At 42.1% G+C, this 21,250-nt stretch overlaps 1 protein-coding gene across 5 annotated transcripts in view; it reads right to left on the reverse strand.

Annotated features, from left to right (window-relative positions):
• Positions 1-21,250, reverse strand: part of tfg (trafficking from ER to golgi regulator) — a 223,374-nt gene that overhangs the window by 34,153 nt on the left and 167,971 nt on the right. For all 5 annotated transcript variants that reach the window (XM_070893680.1, XM_070893679.1, XM_070893681.1 and 2 more), the window contains one exon: positions 17,714-17,854. In XM_070893680.1, coding sequence (XP_070749781.1) covers positions 17,714-17,854 — 141 coding nt within the window. The remainder of the gene's footprint in view (positions 1-17,713; positions 17,855-21,250) is intronic.

The raw sequence follows: 21,250 nt of genomic DNA on the forward strand, positions 1-21,250 counted from the left end.
ATGAGATAGATTGGAAATTCCCACTTTTCCAAGAATATATCCAATTTGGTCAAAAGGCAGTCCCAGTTCACACCAACTACATTCACTGCATTTCAGAAATGTGTCTATTCTAGTTTCTTTTCCTTACTTCTGAAAGTATTTTTTTTGTGCAAGAGTTGGTCTTCAAACATCTGATGAAATTACAAAGCCTGAATATTGGACCTGTGATATTTATTACAATTGTTTCTGGGTCTACATCTTTTTCCAAAACCTTTAAGAACTGATTCGTGATTTTGGGTTAACAAATTGCCTTCAACACCCAGATTTCAGGGAATTTCCATAAATGAGAAACAGATTACAAAAAGTCACAAAGTAAAAAATGCAGGAAATGGTTTGGAGGCAAAACATAACCAGTGACCTTGAAAGCACCACTAATGCCAAATTCATTACTGTTCATTAGAGTTAGATAACTACACATTGGATATTTATTGACCCTCTCCCCAAGTAAAACAAAGCAAATTAAATTAGCCAGAAAAAGCAGCAAACCTGAGGACTGGGAGAAATTTAGAATTCAGCAGAGGAGGACTAAGTGTTTAATTAAGAGGGTGAAAATAGAGTACGAGAGGATGCTTGCCGGGAACATTAAAAACTGAATGCAAAAGCTTCTATAGATATGTGAAGAGAAAAAGATTAGTGAAAACAAACGTAGGTCCCTTGCAGTCGGATTCAGTAGAATTTATAATGGGGAACAAAGAAATGGCAGACCAATTGAACAAATACTTTGGTTCGGTCTTCCCGAAGGAAGACACAAGTAACCTTCCGGATATACAAGGGGACCAAGGGTCTAGTGAGAAGGAGGAACTGAAGGATATCCTTATTAGTCAGCAAATTGTTAGGGAAATTGATGGGATTGAAAGGCCGATAAATCCCCGGGGCCTGATAGTCTGCATCCCAGAGTACTTAACGAAGTGGCCCTAGAAATAGTGGATGCATTGGTGATCATTTTCCAATAGTCTATCGACTCTGGATCAGTTCCCATGGACTGAAGGGTAGCTAATGTAACACCACTTTTTAAAAAAGGGAGAGAGAAAACGGGTAATTATAGACCGGTTAGCCTAACATCATTAGTGGGGAAAATGTTGGAATCAATCATTAAGGATGAAATAGCAGTGCATTTGGAAAGCAGTGACAGGATCGGTCCAAGTCAGCATGGATTTATGAAAGGGAAATCATGCTTGACGAATCTTCTAGAATTTTTTGGAGGATGTAACTAGCAGAGTGGACAAGGGAAAACCAGTGGATGTGGTGTATTTGGATTTTTAAAAGGCTTTTGACAAGGTCCCACACAAGAGATTGGTGTGCAAAATCAAAGCACATGGTATTGGGGATGGATAGAGAACTGGTTGGCAGACAGGAAGCAGAGAGTCGGGATAAACGGGTCCTTTTCAGAATGGCAGGCAGTGACTAGTGGAGTGTCGCAGGGCTCAGTGCTGGGACCCCAGGTCTTTACAATATACATTAATAATTTAGATGAAGGAATTGAGTATAATATCTCCAAGTTTGCAGATGACACTAAACTGGGTGGCGGTGTGAGCCATGAGGAGAACGCTAAGAGGCTGCAGGGTGACTTGGACAGGTGAGGTGAGTGGACAAATGCATGGCAGATGCAGTATAATGTGATTAAATGTGAGGTTATCCACTTTGGGGGCAAAAACACGAAGGCAGAATATTATTTGAATGGCGGCAGATTAGGAAAAGGGGAGGTGCAACGAGACCTGGGTGTCATGGTTCATCAGTCATTGAAAGCTGGCATGCAAGTACAGCAGGCAGTGAAGGCAGCAAATGATATGTTGGTCTTCATAGCTATTGAGTATAAGAGCAGGGAGGTCTTACTGCAGTTGTACAGGGCCTTAGTGAGGCCTCACCTGGAATATTGTGTTCAGTTTTGGTCTCCTAATCTGAGGAAGGACATTCTTGCTATTGAGGGAGTGCAGCGAAGGATCACCAGACTGATTCCAGGGATGGCTGGACTGACATATGAGGAGAGACTGGATCAATTGGGCCTTTATGCACTGGAGTTTAGAAGGATGAGAGGGTATCTCATAGAAACGTAGAAGATTCTGACAGGACTGGACAGGTTAGATGCGGGAAGAATGTTCCCGATGTTGGGAAAGTCCAGAACCAGGGGACACAGTCTTAGGATAAGAGGTAGGCCATTTAGGTTTGAGATGAGGTGAAACTTCTTCACTCAGAGAGTTGTTAACCTGTGGAATTCCCTGCCGTAGAGAGTTGTTGATGCCAGTTCATTGGATATATTCAAGAGGGAGTTAGATATGGCCCTTACGGCTAAAGGGATCAAGGGGTATAGAGAGAAAGCAGGAAAGAGGTACTGAGGGAATGATCAGCCATGATCTTATTGAATGGTGGTGCAGGCTCGAAGGACCGAATGGCCTACTCCTGCACCTATTTTCTATGTTTCTATGTAACCATTTTGCAATGATTTTACTTTGGTATAAACAACAAGCAGTTCATGCAAACTTACTAAAAATCAGGAAAGCAACCACCCATATTAGAGATAGAAATATCCTAAGTAATACTGGAAAGTCTTAAATAAGCACATAAAGGGCTAGATTTTTGGTTTTCGGCAAAAACGGTAGTTTTATGCCAAAATTACCACTTTTGCTGCGCTCCCGTTTTTAGACCTAACCGTCGGCCTTTACATCTGCGCATTGGTAAAGTCTGCGTAGCATGACAATTCGTGGCGCAAACCGCGAGTTTCGGCAACTTTAGTCCATGACCGGTAGCGAGAGGCCTTGGGAGGGAAAAAAAAAATTGCAAAAAACATTCACAAACTCCTTACCTACTAAATCGCTGAAAAATAATAAAAACTTTGTTACCTTTTTTGCAGGTCTTCATACTTACCGCTGCTGGAAGGGCTACACTGACAGGTTTGACCTCGTCAGTATTCTGGGCGTGGCGTATGGGTCGGGTGAGCGCTGAATGTACGACGCAAACGCAATCTGCGTCGTTGCACGTTGTACACCTCTTCCCGGCGATACGTGGAAGTGCCGCCACAAACAGGTACCCGAGGATCCCGCCGACCGGGTTTTCGCCGCGGAGGGTCAAATTGTGGCAAAAACCCGGTCGCAAACCTGGCAAAAATCCGACCCAAAGTGTCTCTTCTAAATTTAATCTACATCATAAAAAAGTGAATTTTTCAGAACCTTTTTGGATTTCTCGCTGTGCTCACTGTGAAACTGAGAAGCGTACTAGTTCATACCGCACATCCAGGAATTAATAACTAATATAATGAATTTAAAATATGCAAGTTAAATGGTATCAGAATGAAAGTAAGGCTACCTGTTTTTCTGTAATCAATCATGTTCTTTGTTATTCCTGTGCCCCTTACATAATTATGATTGCATAGGTAAGGCAACTAAACAAAGCATTCAAAGAGCTGCTTGTGGCTCGTGAGATGCCAGTTGCCGACCCTTGCTTTAGCGCATCAGGGAGTTAGACTGAACTTCATTCCAGTGTCATGCTACCACTTTTGCATCCAGTGCATGCACTCCAAAATATGCAGTCTAAATCCAAGTTAAGGTACCAAACTGCAATTCTGGAATTTCGTAATTCACAACTGTACAAATTTTTAAAAATTGAACCTTTTTCCCCCCCCAATATATTCAACTTGCAAAAGAGAAATTGCAAAAGGAGAGGAGGCAAATAGTTATGTATTTACGACAGGGAAGAATTTTGTTTAAACTAAACATTGGTCCGGAATTTGCGATAATAATAAAGGCAAGGCAGTCAGCGCTTGCCGTTATTAATGGGTAGAACTGACAGCCACTTCTGGCGTCTGCATAGTTATACAAGGAAATTCGGAGGTTACCGTCAGAGGTACCCTGCTTCTCCACAGGGTGCGCTGTTACAGTCTTCACAGATGGAATCAACTTAGAATTCACTGATTTGGCGTGAAATTTTATTAATTATCCATTATTCTCGCTGTAAAGACCAATGAAAAAGTTAAACCCTGTTCAACCAGGAGTAACTGAGTTTTTAATGGTGTACTAAGTCATACTTGCTGCTGAATAACCTCTGGCCCTGAAAACTAATTTTACAAGCATGGAGTCTCATTCCCTCAGAAGAAAATTTTAAAATTGCAGATTTAAAAAAAAAAATTAAATTTTTTTTTAAGTTTGTGTTTTGCTATTTACATTTCTCCCTTAATCCCGTGTCTGTCCCAATCTTTATTTTGCTTTCTGTACAATGATTTAAATGTGATTTATATTCCCTACTTTTTGCTTCCTCCTTTGCCAATCTGATTGGATGATCAGCCTGCATGGTGCCGGTTCTGGACGTCTCGGGTTCCCTGTAGAAGGCACCAAATTAAAATCCGGCCCGCAGTGTTTTACAAACCAATCAATTACCTTTAATTTGCAGTTAGCTTCCAAATTAAATTAGTGTTTTTCTCCTTGTCTCTAATGGCAGTTGGCCATTATCCTACCATTCACACCCTATCTTGACTAATGTTTTTCTAACTCGTGGCATTACCATTTGAATGTGGGCAATCATCCCTTTTGTCTCTCTAATCTCTCCTGTCTTCCAACCTATCACAGACCTTCCCCCTTTTGTTCTTGCTTCCCCTCCCTCTTTCAGTGCTCGTTAAGAATCTGTTCTTTTTGAACACTCCAGGTCTGACGAAAGGTCATCGAGCCGAAACTTTAACTCTGCTTCCTCTTCACAGATACTGCCTGACCTGTTGAGATTTCCAGCATTTCTGTTTTTATCCAGCATCCTCAATATTTTGCTTTTGTATTAGTGCAATAATTGTTTAAGAACAATTTCCAAAAGTCCTACTTTCAATGGGAGAGAGAATATTTGATCACACCCGAGTAAAAATCTCAATTTCGGCTCAAGAAATACTGAAGAGGCGAAGGGGTGGTGTAGAGAACAATTAAAAATGGAGAGGGAGGCTTCTTTCTTGCCCCGATTTGACTGACTGCAATTTTAAATTGCAGGCGGTAAGAACTCCAGGCCCAAGCCAGCAAGATCCTCTTTAAATATCAGGCTCCCATGATGTAATTTGGGCCTAATGTAACAGCTGTGGCTCAGTTGGTAGCACACTCACCTCCGAGTCAGAAGGTTGTGGTTTCAAGCCCCACTCCAGGAGACTTGAACATAAAATCAAGGCTGACAGTCCAGTATATTACTGAGGGAGTGCAGCATTCGGAGGTGCCATTTTTTGGATGAGACATTAAACTGAGGCCACATCTGCCCTCTCAGGTGAATGTAAAAGATCCCATGGCACTATTCAAAGAGCAGGGGAGGGTTCTCCCTGGTGTCTTGGCCAACGTGCATCCCTCAACCAACATCATTAAAAAAAGATTATCTGGTCATTATCACGTTGCTGTTTGTGGGACCTAGCCATGTGCAATTTGGCTGCTGCATTTCCTACATTACAACAGCGACTACACTTCAAAAATACTTCATTGGCTGTAAATCGCTTTGGGACATCCTGTGGTCATGAAACACGCTATATAAATGCAAGAGTTTCTTTTTTCTTTCTAATCTGAGATTGTAACCCAAAGCCTGAGCAGGGAAGCAGGAGTGGCTTCCCCACAGGCCAAATCTACTGGAACAGCAGCCAGGGCCAGAAGAGGCCCGGTAAGGTAAGCGTTATTTAAAAAAAAAAATTTCCTTGTGGGCCAGGAGGAGCAGGAAACCTTCGACTTCCCCTGTTCCAGGTTTAACCTCTCCACCCCCCTGCCACATATCCACTTAGCTTAATGTCAGGATCCGTTCCCTTTGGTCCTCAGCGGCTACTTCCGATGAGCGCGTTTTACCGACCAGACAACTGCTTCCCAACGATTTCCAGCCATTGTGGTCGGATAGTCAGGAAGCAGCATGCAAATGAGCCGCCAGCCATTAGGCCTGGCCTTGACATCACTCCCGCTTCCTAGTGTGCCGCGTGCTTTAAGGCTCGCATGTACCATCACTGCACTCCCATTAAAATGAGGGCCCCAAGTCTGAAATAAAATCTATATTCTGCTGATTTCTATTAGACTAATAATATTAATGCAAAGTAATTGAGTTGATGATCTGGAACAAATTAAATGATAGAATCCACAGAATTTTACAGCACAGTTGGATAACCATTAGTCCATCACTATTGAGCCAGCTCTCTGAAAGAACTACCCACTTAGTCCATTCACCTACCCTTTCCCGTACCTTTTTAAATTTGTCTTTTAAATACCGTACATTTATATAGTGTCTTTAACGTAGTAAAAAAAGTTTTAAAAACTCTAACTAGAAAGGAATAAATGTCAAGTCTTTGCAGGGCAGCTAAGAGAGGCTTAATTTTTTTTAAAGAAGCTTTAGAAGATGAAGAGAAAAATAGAGAAGCAGAAGGGTTTAGGCTGAGAGTTCTCGACCAAGACGGTTGAGGATTTTGCCACCAAGTAAGGCTGAAGGAGGTTGCAGAGGTGGATGAGGAGCAGGAATGGATGAATCCACTGAATGAACTGTAGATGAGAACAAGGAATGTAGATCATGGAGGAAGGTGAAATGAAGGGTGAGTGGGATTTAGTAGGGAACAGGATGCAGGTAGTGGAATTCATCCATAAAACAGTTTTGCAAATTTAGGTCTGCCATTGATATCTTCTAGGATTCAGTGGCATCCGGTAAGTAGTCTGAACGTCTGTTTTATGCGAGTTGGCTCACACTGCCCTATATTTACTAGTACGATAGCGGAACCTGTTAGTGTAACAACTGGCCATCAAAAGGCAGCAAGTTCAGCTCACGTGGGATATATGTGTGTGGCTCTTCTAACCCCCACCGCACTTAGAGATCAAAAGGTTTTCTAACACAATGGATGAGGGGTGTTTTATGATTATTCAGACAAGCTAGTGAATCATTGATTGGCCAGTTTCTGGAAAAAACTTATGTTTAGCATATTAACCACCCTTTGTCTTTAAGAACTCATTATTAAATGAATGGTTTCCCAGGTCCTCTCTGTGGAGAAACAGTCAAAAACATCCTGAAATGTGACAGCAAGAATTTTTAAAAATTACAGCATTTTTGATACAATATAAATGTTGTACCTCTGTTCCTGAATGAAGCGATCACTAATCCCACACAGAATACTGTATTTTCCACAATCAGGTCATAATATAATGAGATAGATCAATCTATTCAAATAAATTGCTTCAACAACAATTTTGTGTTTGTCTTCACCAACCTTTTTCTCTTTACATACCTATAGAAACTTTTGCAACACAACAACATTCCTGTCTGGCGTAAAAATAAAAAAGGGAAGGTGGCTCAACCGTGGCTATCTAGGGAAATCAGGGATAGTATTAAAGCCAAGGAAGTGGCATACAAATTGGCCAGAAATAGCAGCGAACCTGGGGACTGGGAGAAATTTAGAACTCAGCAGAGGAGGACAAAGGGTTTGATTAGGGCAGGGAAAATGGAGTACGAGAAGAAGCTTGCAGGGAACATTAAGGCGGATTGCAAAAGTTTCTATAGGTATGTAAAGAGAAAAAGGTTGGTGAAGACAAACGTAGGTCCCCTGCAGTCAGAATCAGGGGAAGTCATAACGGGGAACAAAGAAATGGCAGACCAATTGAACAAGTACTTTGGTTCGGTATTCACTAAGGAGGATACAAACAACCTTCCGGATATAAAAGGGGTCAGAGGGTCTAGTAAGGAGGGGGAACTGAGGGAAATCTTTATTAGTCGGGAAATTGTGTTGGGGAAATTGATGGGATTGAAGGCCGATAAATCCCCAGGGCCTGATGGACTGCATCCTAGAGTACTTAAGGAGGTGGCCTTGAAAATAGCGGATGCATTGACAGTCATTTTCCAACATTCCATTGACTCTGGATCAGTTCCTATGGAGTGGAGGGTAGCCAATGTAACCCCACTTTTTAAAAAGGAGGGAGAGAGAAAACAGGGAATTATAGACCGGTCAGCCTGACCTCAGTCGTGGGTAAAATGATGGAATCAATTATTAAGGATGTCATAGCAGTGCATCTGGAAAATGGTGACATGATAGGTCCAAGTCAGCATGGATTTGTGAAAGGGAAATCATGCTTGACAAATCTTCTGGAATTTTTTGAGGATGTTTCCAGTAAAGTGGACAAAGGAGAACCAGTTGATGTGGTATATTTGGACTTTCAGAAGGCTTTCGACAAGGTCCCACACAAGAGATTAATGTGCAAAGTTAAAGCACATAGGATTGGGGGTAGTGTACTGACATGGATTGAGAACTGGTTGTCAGACAGGAAGCAAAGAGTAGGAGTAAACGGGTACTTTTCAGAATGGCAGGCAGTGACTAGTGGAGTGCCGCAAGGTTCTGTGCTGGGGCCCCAGCTGTTTACATTGTACATTAATGATTTAGACGAGGGGATTAAATGCAGTATCTCCAAATTTGCGGATGATACTAAGTTGGGTGGCAGTGTGAGCTGCGAGGAGGATGCTATTAGGCTGCAGAGTGACTTGGATAGGTTAGGTGAGTGGGCAAATGCATGGCAGATGAAGTATAATGTGGATAAATGTGAGGTTATCCACTTTGGTGGTAAAAACAGAGAGACAGACTATTATCTGAATGGTGACAGATTAGGAAAAGGGAAGGTGCAACGAGACCTGGGTGTCATGGTACATCAGTCATTGAAGGTTAGCATGCAGGTACAGCAGGCGGTTAAGAAAGCAAATGGCATGTTGGCCTTCATAGCGAGGGGATTTGAATACAGGGGCAGGGAGGTGTTGCTACAGTTGTACAGGGCCTTGGTGAGGCCACACCTGGAGTATTGTGTACAGTTTTGGTCTCCTAATTTGAGGAAGGACATTCTTGCTATTGAGGGAGTGCAGCGAAGGTTCACCAGACTGATTCCCGGGATGGCGGGACTGACCTATCAAGAAAGATTGGATCAACTGGGCTTGTATTCACTGGAGTTCAGAAGAATGAGAGGGGACCTCATAGAAACGTTTAAAATTCTGACGGGTTTAGACAGGTTAGATGCAGAAAGAATGTTCCCAATGTTGGGGAAGTCCAGAACCAGGGGTCACAGTCTGAGGATAAGGGGTAAGCCATTTAGGACCGAGATGAGGAGAAACTTCTTCACCCAGAGAGTGGTGAACCTGTGGAATTCTCTACCACAGAAAGTAGTTGAGGCCAATTCACTAAATATATTCAAAAGGGAGTTAGATGAAGTCCTTACTACTCGGGGGATCAAGGGTTATGGTGAGAAAGCAGGAAGGGGGTACTGAAGTTTCATGTTCAGCCATGAACTCATTGAATGGCGGTGCAGGCTAGAAGGGCTGAATGGCCTGCTCCTGCACCTACTTTCTATGTTTCTATGTTTCTATGCAGACATGAACTGCATAACAAGGACTGTGTCTTGGAGATCACATAATCCAAAGTCAACATAATTATGAAACAGCAAGCATATTCCTGGAAATGTGTAGTCAAGTACAGATGTTCCAATCAACAGACAAAACAGAATGCATAAGAGGCCGGTTCAAAATTCGTAGCGTTAAATAGTTTCCATGGATTAAAATGAACACAATTAAATGTTAACTGAAGAAAAGATTTAAAATGTGGCATCGCTAGCATATATTGAAACTTGGGGCTAGAATTTCCTATCAGCTCACCAGTGCCTGATTGCTGCCCAAAAGACCAGTAAGACTGGAAAGATTATTGCCGGCGAAAACTTCCCTCCAAAAAATAAAAAAATCCGCCGAGTGAAAAACATGGGCTTTGCACCCCCATTCTGGGTGAAAAAGTGCAATTTAGAGTCAATTGGGCAGTTCCTAAACAAAACGGGCGATAAATTAAAAAAATCAATAAAAATTTACCCCGAGGCTGAGCCGAGCAGCAGAAAAATAAAAATAATTTTTCAAAAAACATTACCTAAAAAATCAAAACAACATTCCCAAGACCCTTTTAAGCTAAATAACCACAACAGATTTTTAAAATAATTAGTAAAAAACCAATTACTAAGGCTTTCCTTAATGAATCCACACTTGTCCAAGTGACTGTTAATTTTGTCCCGGATTATTGTTTCTAAAAGCTTCCCCACTACCAAGGTTAAACTCATTGACCTATAGTTACTGGGTTTATTCTTGCAAATTTTTTTGAACAAGGGTATAACATTTGCAATTCACCAGTCCTCTGGCACCATCCCCATATCCAAGGAGGACTGGAAGATTATGGTCAGTACCTCCACAATTTCCACCTTTACTTCCCTCAGCATCCTAGGGTGCATCCCATCTGGTCCTGGTGACTTATCTATTTTAAGTACAGCCAGCCTTTCTGGTACTTCCTCATTATCAATTTTTATCCCATCCAGTATCTCAACTATCTTCTCTTTCACTATGACTTTGGTAGCATCATCTTCCTTGGTAAAGACAGATGCAAAGTACTCATTTAGTACCTCAGCCATGCCCTCTGCCTCCATGCGTAGGTCCCCATTTTGTTCCCTAATCGGCCCCACCCATCCTCTTACTACTCGTTTACTATTTATATGCTAATAGAAGATTTTTAGATTACCTTTTATGTTAGCGGCCAAATCTATTTTCATACTCTCTCTTTACCCCTCTTATTTCCTTTTTCACGTCCCATCTGAACTTTCTATATTCAGCCTGGTTCTCATTTGTATTTGTAACCGGACATCGCCGCCCTTTACTGCTTCATCTTACTCTCGATTTCTTTCGTTATCCAGGGAGCTCTGACTTTGGTTGTCCTACCTTTTCCCCTCGTGGGAATGTACCTTGACTATACTCGTACCATCTCCTCTTTAAAAGGCAGCCCATTGTTCGATTACAGTTTTGCCTGCCAATCTTTGATTCTAATTTACTCAGGCCAGATCCATTCTCACCCATTGAAATTTGCCTTCCTCTGATTAAGTATTTTTGCTCTAGATTGCTCTCTCTCTATTTTCCATAGCTAATCTGAAGCTTATGATCACTATTCCTTAAATGTTCCCCTACTGACACTCGCTCGACTTGACCCACCTCATTCCCCAGAACCAGATCCAGCAATGCCTCCTTTCTCGTTGGGCTGGAAACGTACTGATCCAACAAAGTTCTCCTGAACACAATTCAGGAATTCTTCTCCCTCTCTGCCCTTTACACGATCACTATCCCAGTCTATGTTAGGATAGTTGAAGTACCCCATTATCACTACTCTATAGTTCTTGCACTGTTCTGTAATTTCCCTACAAATTTACTCCTCTATATCCTTCCTGCTAGTTGGTGGCCTATAGAACACACCTAGTAATGTAACGGCACCTCTATTGTTTCTTAATTCTAACCAAACAGATTCTGTCCTTGACCTCTCCAGGACATCCTCTCTCTCCAGCACTGTAATATTCTCCTTAATCAAGAACACCTTTCCTTCCCTATCTTTCCTGAACACCTTATATCCAGAAATATTTAGTACCCAATCCTGCCCTTTTTTGAGCCAGGTCTCAGTTATCGCCACATCATCATATGTGGCTATTTGCGCCTGCAGCTCACCAAACTTATTTAGCACACTTTGTGCATTTACACACATGCACTGTAAACCTATCTTAGACTTTCTTGTATTCTCTCTTAGTCTGACCCCACTGAAGAACATACTATATCTTAACTCTAGTGCTATCTGTCTCTCCCAATCCTTTGTGCATCTTGTTTCTCCTTTCTAATGCCACATCCTGGTGTCCACCCCCTGCCAAATTAGTTTAAAACCTCCCAACACCACTAGCAAACCTAGATTCATGCTGTTGCTCATTCTCACTAGGAACTGAGGTAAGGAGGCTCAAACTAATTTCACATGAGGCCTTTTGTAGTTAGCAGGAAAAGGAGACTTTCTTCCTATCCAATATTTATTCTTCAACCAACATCACTAAAACAGATTATCTGGTCATTATCACATTGCTGCATTTGAGACCTCACTGTGCTTAAATTGCCTGTATTATTTTCTACATTACAACAGTGATTACACTTCAAAAGTGCTTAATTGGCTGTAAAATCCTTTGGGATATCCTGAAGTCATGAAAGGCATTATATAAATGCAAGCTCGATATTTCTTTTATTGTTTGAGGTTGGATTCAAACCCAGAGAACAAGATATCATACGAACGAATGCACCACCCAAACAATGTTAATTTTTTTTTTTAACTACCTTGTAGGAGATACTTAAAAATTTATTGTAGTTCTAGTGAAACAAAAATGATAGGGCAGATTTTACTCAGAGTACGCTGTTATACCGCCTTTGAAATTTACCGCAAGTTCAGGATTTCTGCATGCGCTTGCGCTAAATCCTGTGAACTGTCAAGGTATGCCTCGACAGATAATCCACACCACCTTGCCCACCAACTGCCCAGCAATTAGGGAGTAAAATTTTACGGTTAATGCAAACTGAAGTAGGGTCTCTTTGTACCAGCGCAAGGGGATTAGATAGAGACAGTTACTCAATCTATTAGCTCTGGAATGTAATGTAATGAATTATAAAATTATCCGTAACATCTCCAATGATTAATGTACAGGTTTTTCAGATCTTTGTTTGGGCTGTGCTGTATTTCTATTTGTATCACTTGTCCATGTTATTTTATATGAAATTTCAGAGCTTCAATGATTTATCAGAACTCGATTAGATTTAAGAACTGATTCCCAAATAATTTTTTTTTAAGGTGGGTCTGTGTGTGAGAAAGAGAGAGTAGGCCATTTTGGAACTATTTATTCTCCTAATCCTTATAATTATTTTGAAAATCCATTATATTGCATTTCACCCAATGTAAGTTACCAGAATTGGAGGTAGACACTTCACCTTCGGTGTCCTGATTTGAGCACCAGGCCCACGTGATGCCAGGTATGCCTCCACACATGCTGCGCCCCGGCGATCTGCGGGCCATTGCGAAGGAGGGCCCCCATCAGCTAAGTTCATATTTTTTTCGCAGGTCAGTGGCATACTGCATGGCTACGCCGTCAACTGCAATTTCTGGGCAGATATATTTTACGACGTACTGAAACTATTTACTACATATTTAATATAGCTTGTACCCGATACATCCGATGATCACAAAGTGCTACAATTTGCAAAACAGTGTTCAGAGTTTGGAGGTAGAGCCCCCAACTGCTTATAGCAGGCGCGTTAGTGTGAACGCAACTTGCCCGTTACACAACATGGTCGGTATAACACACACACTGTGACCCAGTGCTGGCAGCCTTGGGACCGGCTGCTAAAACCTGACCAGACAGCCAGTCAGCATGACCCGGCTTCTCTCCTTCATTCACCTGCAGCGTACCCACATACCCACTTAAATAACCCATACATTTGGGGACAGAAATTCAGGGATTGGGATTATTAGGCATGGTGTTATTTTAATTAAATATATATATCTTTAAATATATATACACAAAAACATGCATCAGTTTTTAAGGAGTACTTCACTTCTATAGTATCACATGAGTAAGCACAGCTGTTTCTGTCCAAAATAAATGGAGCACTTAAGAAACTAGAACTGGCAACTTTGAAATTAACATTATTGCAAATGGCTAATAGCGCATTTTGACCAATATAAGCAGCATTTTAAAGGGGTGTGGACTGTACTCATGGTTTTTCAGAATACTGAATACTGTTATATAGCATCTCCCCATCTCCAAGTTCTTAATTTCCAAAAATTACCTCCTGTTCCCTTTGGTCCCGATTCATCTAGCTCCTGGCCACTTATTCATCTTTCCTTACTCTAATGCCTTCTCCTTTAAAACTGCTATCAGCAGCATTCCTCCTCAAAAACTACCACCCCATTGTTAAACTCGCTTCTCTCTCTAAGGTCCCTGCATTAATTATCACTACCAAACTCCATGTTCAACTCTCACAATTCTCTGTTTGAAACCCTTCACTCTGGCATTCCCCTTGCCCAATGCATTAAGACAGTCCTGGTCAGCAACATCCTTGTAATTGTGACCGTGATGAATTATCCTTCCTTGATCTATGTGATGCTTGATATGATTTGATGCTCTATCTTCCTCCACCACCTTTCCTCTGTTGTCCATATCGTGGGACAGTCCTCACATGGTTCCACTCCTAATTTGCCCAATGTACCCATCATATCTCCAGTAATGGTTTCTCCTTCTGCCAGTCACCCCTGGATTTCGCTAGATTTCATCCTTGATCACCCCTTTCCCTTAATTAGATGTTGTTCCTTGATGACATTACTTGGAGGTATGAAGTAATTTTCTATATTAATGCGGACAACACCCAGTTCTACATGTCCACCATTACCCTCAATCCGCATCCAGTGACTACTTTTATGTTGCCAAACAGTTTGCTTATCAAGTCACCAAGTAGTCAGAATTTCTTCCAAATGGACATTAGGAAAAACAAATCTACCTATGTTGGCTCCCACTCTGTAGCATTGCTTGATTCCATCCCCGTCATCTTCCTCTGTCTGCTCACTGAGACTGAACCACATGCTGCAAAACCTTAGTGCGATTTCTGTCCTAGAGTGGAGCTTCAAACTCTATATCCTATCCATCATGACCACATACTTCCATCTCTGCAATATCTCACACATGCCTTTATGTTATACCGCCTTGCTACTAAAATCCTTGTCCACCCTTTTGTTATCACAATATTTTATTTTTCTAACTCCCCTTTTTCCAGTTTTACTTCTATGCCTTTTATAATGCCCTCCCACCATATACAAACTAAAATCAGTCCAAACCTTTGGTGCTCATATACTGTCCTGCACTAACTACTGTTTGTCCTCACTCTCACTGACCTCCACCAACTCCCTATCCCCAACAAATTGAAGTCAAAATCCTCATCCTCATTTACAAATCAATCCATGATCTAACCCCATGTTACCTCTTCAGTGTTCTCCAACCATACCTGCCAGCCCTCGCTGTTAAGCCCACTGATTTAGAAACATAGAAACATAGAAAATAGGTGCAGGAGTAGGCCATTCGGCCCTTCTAGCCTGCACCGCCATTCAATGAGTTCATGGCTGAACATTCAACTTCAGTACCCCATTCCTGCTTTCTCGCCATACCCCTTGATCCCCCTAGCAGTAAGGACCTCATCTAACTCCTTTTTGAATATATTTAGTGAATTGGCCTCAACAACTTTCTGTGGTAGAGAATTCCACAGGTTCACCACTCTCTGGGTGAAGAAGTTCCTCCGCATCTCGGTCCTAAATGGCTTACCCCTTATCCTTATTTCTTTATTTATTCGTTCATGGGATGTGGGCATCACTGGCAAGGTCAGCATTTATTGCCCACTCCAAATTGCCCTTGAGAAGGTGCGGTGAGCCACCTTCTTGAATCATTGCAGTCCATGTGGTGAAGGTACTCCCAGAGTGTTGTTAGGGAGGGAGTTCCAGGAATTTGACCCAGCGATGACAAAGGAACGGCGATATATTTCCAAGTCAGGATGGTATGGGGCTTTGAGGGGAACTTGGAGATGGTGGTATTTCCATAGACCTGCTGCCCTTGTCCTTCTATGTGGTTGAGGTAACGGTTTTGGGAGGTACTGTCGAAGAAGCCTTGGCGAGTTGCTGCAATGTATCTTGTAGATGGTACACACTGCAGCCACAAGTGGAGGGAGTGTGTACCATCTACAAGAGGGAGTGAATATTTAAGGTGGTGGATGAGGTGCCACTCAGGCTGGCTACTTTGTCCTGGTTGGTGTTGAATTTCTCGAGTGTTGTTGGAGCTGCACTCATCCAGGCAAGTGGAGAATATTCCATTACACTCCTGACTTGTGCCTTGTAGATGGTGGAGAGGCTTTGGAGAGTCACCTGCCGCAAAATAGCTAGCTCTGACTTGCTCTTTTAGCCACAGTATTTATGTGGCTGGTCCAGTTAAGTTTCTGGTCAATGGTGACCCCCAGGATGTTGATAGTGGGGAATTTGGTAATGGTAATGCTGTTGAATGTCATGGGGCAGTGGTTGGACTCTCTCTTGTTGGAGATAGTTATTGTCTGGCACTTGCCACTTACCAAGCCAAGTCTGAATGTCACTCAGGTCTTGCTGATGGGCATGGATTGCTTCATATAGCTGAGGAATTGCAAATGAAACAGAACACTGTGCGATCATCAGCGAACATCTCACTTTCTGACCTTATGCTGGAGGGAAGGTCAGTGATGAAGCAGCTGAAGATAGTTAGGCCGAGGACACTGAGGAACTCCTGCAGCGATGTCCTGGGGCTGAGATGAATGGCCTCCAACAACCACAACTTTGTATTAGACATGACTCCAGCCAGTGGAGAGTTTTTCCCCGATTCGCATTAACTTCAATTTTACTAGGGCTCCTTGATGCCACTCGGTCAAATAATTCTGGCCTCCTGTATATCTTCAAATTTCTGTGCTTAAGCACAGCCTTCAGCCAACTTGATCCTATTCTTTGAACTCTATTATCTTGTTACTTTTCTCATGATCTTTACGAGTTACCACAAAACCTGCCTTTTCAACCATGCTTAGAATCATAGAATCAAAGAACAGTACATCACAGAAGGAGGCCATTTGGCCCATCGAATCTGCGCAAGCTCCTTCGAAGAGCGATTCAGTTAGTCCCAGTACCCTGCTCTTTCCCCATATCCCTGCAATTTTTTCTCCTTCAATTATTTATCCAATTCCCTTTTGACGGCTACAATTAAATCTGTATCACCGCCCTATCAGGAAGTGCATTCCAAACCTAACCACTCGTTGCCTAAGAAAGTTTTTTGCCAGGTCACCTCTGGTTCTTTTGCCAATCACCTCAAATCTGTGTCCCCTTGTTATCCATCCTTCAGCCATTGGAAATAGTTTCTCTTTATTTACTTTATCTAAACACTGCACGATTTTAAACACCTCTATCAAGTCTCTTATTAGGAGAACAACCCCAGCTTCTTTAGTCTATCCACATAATTGGTTACAGGGATGAGGAATGACATTCTAGTAAATCTCTTTTGTACCCCCTCCAAAGTCTTCACGTCCTTCCTAAGGTGTGGTGCCCAGAATTGGACACAATACTCCAACTGGGGCTGAACTCGTGTTTTATATAGGTTTAGCATAACTTTCTAGCTTTTATACTCTTATGCCTCTATTTATAAAGACTATGCTATATTAACTGCTTTATTAACCTGTTCTGCCACCATCAAAGATGTATGCACAAGCACCCCCAGTTCTCATTTTTTGCACCCACTTTAAAATTGTACTATTTAATATGTATGGTCTCGACTCATTCTTCCTACCAAAATGTATCACCTCACACTTCTCTGCGTTGAATTTCATCTGCCGTGTGTCCGTCCATTCCAACAGCCTGTCTATGACTATTACTATCTTCCTCTCTGCTTACTACACTTCCAAGTTTCGTGTCATCTGCAAATTTTGACATTGTGCCAAGTACCCCCCCAAGTTCCAGTCATTAATGTATATCAAAAACAGTAGTGATCCTAGTACTGAACCTTGGGTAGAGCCACTGTATGCCTCCCTCCAGCCATTCACCACAACTCCCTGTTTTCTATCCCTTAGCCAATTTTGTATCCATGCTGCTACTTACTGTCCCTTTATCCCATGGGCTTCTATTCTGCTAACAAGCCTAATCTGTGGTACTTTTTCAAACATCTTTTGAAAGTTCATGTACACATCAACTGCACTGCCCTCTGTTACCGCAGCAAAAAATTCAGTCAAGTTAGTCGAACACGATTTCCATTTAACCTGACTCTTTGGTATTAATTGAGGTTTGTTGGCAAGGCAATAGTCTCTTTACCTTCCATCTGGCCGGCTTGAGGCTGAACTGCTGTGTAGGATTGCTGATGCTGTTGAGCACCAGGCTGATGAGCTGCAGATGAGGAAGAGGCAATACTGTCAGGTGTTCCTGATCGTTCATCTACTGGTGCACTAGGAGGGCCTGAAATACAAGAGATAAAAGATACTAAGTAAAAATACAGTAATCAGCAGTAAAAGCAGAATTTATACTGCAAATGCTCGCTCCCAAATTTTATAAAACAGAATCCACATCAGAAATACATGGAAACATGCCATTGGGCCTAACCAGTATTAGTTGGCATTTGCCCTCTACGCGAACACATAGTTCTGATCACATTTACCTACCCCTGTTCCTATATCCATTCAACCCCTTTTCTTTCATGCATCTATTCAAACAGAAGTAACAAAGGTCACAGACATCTTCTGAAGTGAGGAAAATAAGGGGGGGCTGGGGAATGGAAGTGCCTTTGGCAAAAGATAGTGTTGTCCCTCGGCTTATTTAGCATAGTCGTACCAGTACACTATAGAAAAAGTTATATTTAAGCCAATATATTTTACCATTGTGCCCATGCTTCTTGTGCTGTCATCTTAATTCATTATGTCAAATTCCTCCCAATACTGACAAACCAATAATCAACAGTACGTTATCAATAACAACTTGTATTTATATAGTGCTTTTAACATAGTGAAACGTCCCAAGGCCCTTTCACAGGAGTATTATGCGCTTAAAAGTTTGACACCGAGCCGCACAAGAGGAAATTAGCACAGGTGGTCACAGTGGTACGTTTTAAGGAACGTTTTGAAGGATGAAAGAGAGGTACAGAGGCAGAGAGGTTTAGGTAGGGAGTTCCAGAGCTTGGGGCCTAGGCAACAGAAGGCACGATCACCAATGGTTGAATGATTATAAGGGATGCTCAGGAGGACAGAATTAGAGGAGTGTAGACATCTTGGGGGTGCAGAGAGTAAAATTCACCAGACCCCCCCCCATCGTGTTTGGGCTCATTCGAAAGGAAATTTAATTTGGGACTATCTACCGAAAAGTTTGGAACTCTAAAGTGCTTATGCAAGAAACTACGAACTTTACAAGACAAATTCAAGCCTGTGGGCGGACCTAGGGAACAAAGGAAGCCCACTTGATTGCTGGAACTGTCTGGGTGTGAAGACTGAGGTAACCTGTCTGGAAGAATGAGTATTTGGAAATCTTCCTCCACAAGAGACATTACCATCACAGTATCACCCAGAGATAGCTCCCCATCAACATGGACAAACCATTTTCAGCATATACATCACAAAGAGACCCAATCCAGCCTGTATGCGAAAGACTAAGCACAAGAGGACATTGCAATTACCAAACTAATTTTCCATCAGGAAACAGTTTTTTGAAGATCAATCCACCCAAGACATATCTTAACGAGCCCGACAAAATATTACAAAGAAGAACCAAGCCCGCCAAAATTATACAAAGGATTGTGAACAGATTGGGCGGCAAGATTAGAACAGTGAAATTATTTAACTGCCCCTGTTTTCAACAGAGGTTAGTGGGGGAGAGAGGTGGTCGCTACTACCTCATCAAGACAAGGAGAGAAACCAACATGACAATTGTAAAACTAACTTCTCCAGCCTTGAAGTCCTGAAGGAAGGAAGACCATCTACCATTAACTATCAAAAGGATTGGTAAGCACAAGTCCCTGCCGCCCTGGAGTCTAACCTAGCTAGAATTAGGTATTGGGAGGTGGGAGGTATAATTTTACTGCAACCCCCTTTTGAATGTGTAGTGTATGGTACTTTATTAGAGTGATTTTAAGTTTGATCTTGTACCTTTCCTTGTCTTGTTCTTTATTAGAGTGATTGTAAGTTTAGCCGTGTATTTTCTTACTAGAGTAATAAGCCTGTATTACTTTGACTGCTATAAAACCAAAGTTCTTTGTATCAAACAGTGTCCTCTGCACTTTTGTCACCCCCCCCGCCAAATAAATCCAGAGTACAGAATTCAAGGGAGGGGGAGCGATTCGAAATCGCTCAAGTTGGTCAGAAGGGAACCTGACCCCCGGGGGGTTTGTGGGGCTGGAGGAGATTACAGAGATAGGGAGGGGCGAGGCCATGGAGGGATTTGAAAATAAGGATGAGAATTTTGAAATCGAGGCGTTGCTTAACCGGAAGCCAATGTAGGTCATCAAGCACAGGGGTGATGCGTGAACGGGACTTGGTGCGAGTTAGGACACGGGCAGCCAAGCTTTGGATAACCTCTAGTTTACGTAGGGTAGAATGTGGGAGGCCAGCGAGGAGCGCATTGGAATAGTCAAGTCTAGAGGAAGAAGTAATAATAATAAACTTTTATTTATATAGCATCTTTAATGTAGTAAAACGTCCCAAGGCGCCTCATAGCACTGTTACAAGACAAAACAGATAAATTTGACACTGAGCCACAAAAGAAATTAAGACAGATGACCAAAAGCTTGGTTAAAGAGTTAGGTTTTCAGGAGCATCTTAAAATGAGGAAAGAGAGGTAGAGAGGCAGAGAAGTTTAGGGAGGGAGTTCCAGAGCTTTGGGCCCAAACAGCTGAAGGCACAGTCACCGATGGATGAGCAGTTATAATGGGGGATGTTCAAGAGGGCAGAATTTGAGGATGAGGGCTTCAGCAGCAGAACGAGCTGAGGCAAGGGCAGAGACGGGCAATGTTACGGAGGCGAAAATAGGTGGTCTTAGTTAGGCTGCGGATAGGTGGTCGAAAGCTCATTTCAGGGTCAAATATGACACTAAGGTTGCGAATACTCTGGATCACCTAGGTTTACACAGCTCAAAATGCTCTCTGGAGACAAACCCCAAGTTTCAAAAGGTTTTTGTAACTGATCAGTGAATATTGTATGAAAATTTCACACATCTAACTTCACACTTTATTGAAATCTTGATATCATTGCAGTTATGCAAGCCCGTCACTATTAAAATATTTAAAATCAGCTTTTGACACAAATTTCACAAGTAGATATTCTGACGTAAAATTCCTTCAAAATATATGGTTTACAGTATGTATTACAGTGTCAGCTGTGGCCCAGTGGGTAGCACACTTGCCTCCGAGTCAAAAGGTTGTAGGTTCAAGTCCCACTCCAGGGACTTGAGTACATAAATCTAGGCTGAGTGCTACACTGTTGAAGGTGCTATCTTTCGGTGAGACGTTAAACAGAGGCCCCGCCTGCCCTCTCAGGTGGATGTAAAAAATTCCATGGCACTATTTCGAAGAAGAGCAGGGGAGTTATCCCCGGAGTCCTGGCCAATATTTGTTCCTCAATCGACATAACAAAAACAGATTATATGTTCATTATCACATTGGTGTTTATGGGAGCTTGTTCTGCGCAAATTGGCTGCCATGTTTCCCACATTACAACTGTGACTGCACTCCAAAAAGTACTTCATTTGCTGTAAAGTGCTTTGAGACATCTGGTAGTCATGAAAGGCATTATATAAATGAGCCTTTCCTTTCTTTTCTTTGATTTATTTAAATAGTACTCTTAGAATAATTTTATGATCTTTTATAATATG

The sequence above is a fragment of the Pristiophorus japonicus genome, chromosome 11, assembly GCF_044704955.1.
Source record: "Pristiophorus japonicus isolate sPriJap1 chromosome 11, sPriJap1.hap1, whole genome shotgun sequence".
NCBI classification, from domain to species: Eukaryota; Metazoa; Chordata; class Chondrichthyes; family Pristiophoridae; genus Pristiophorus; species Pristiophorus japonicus.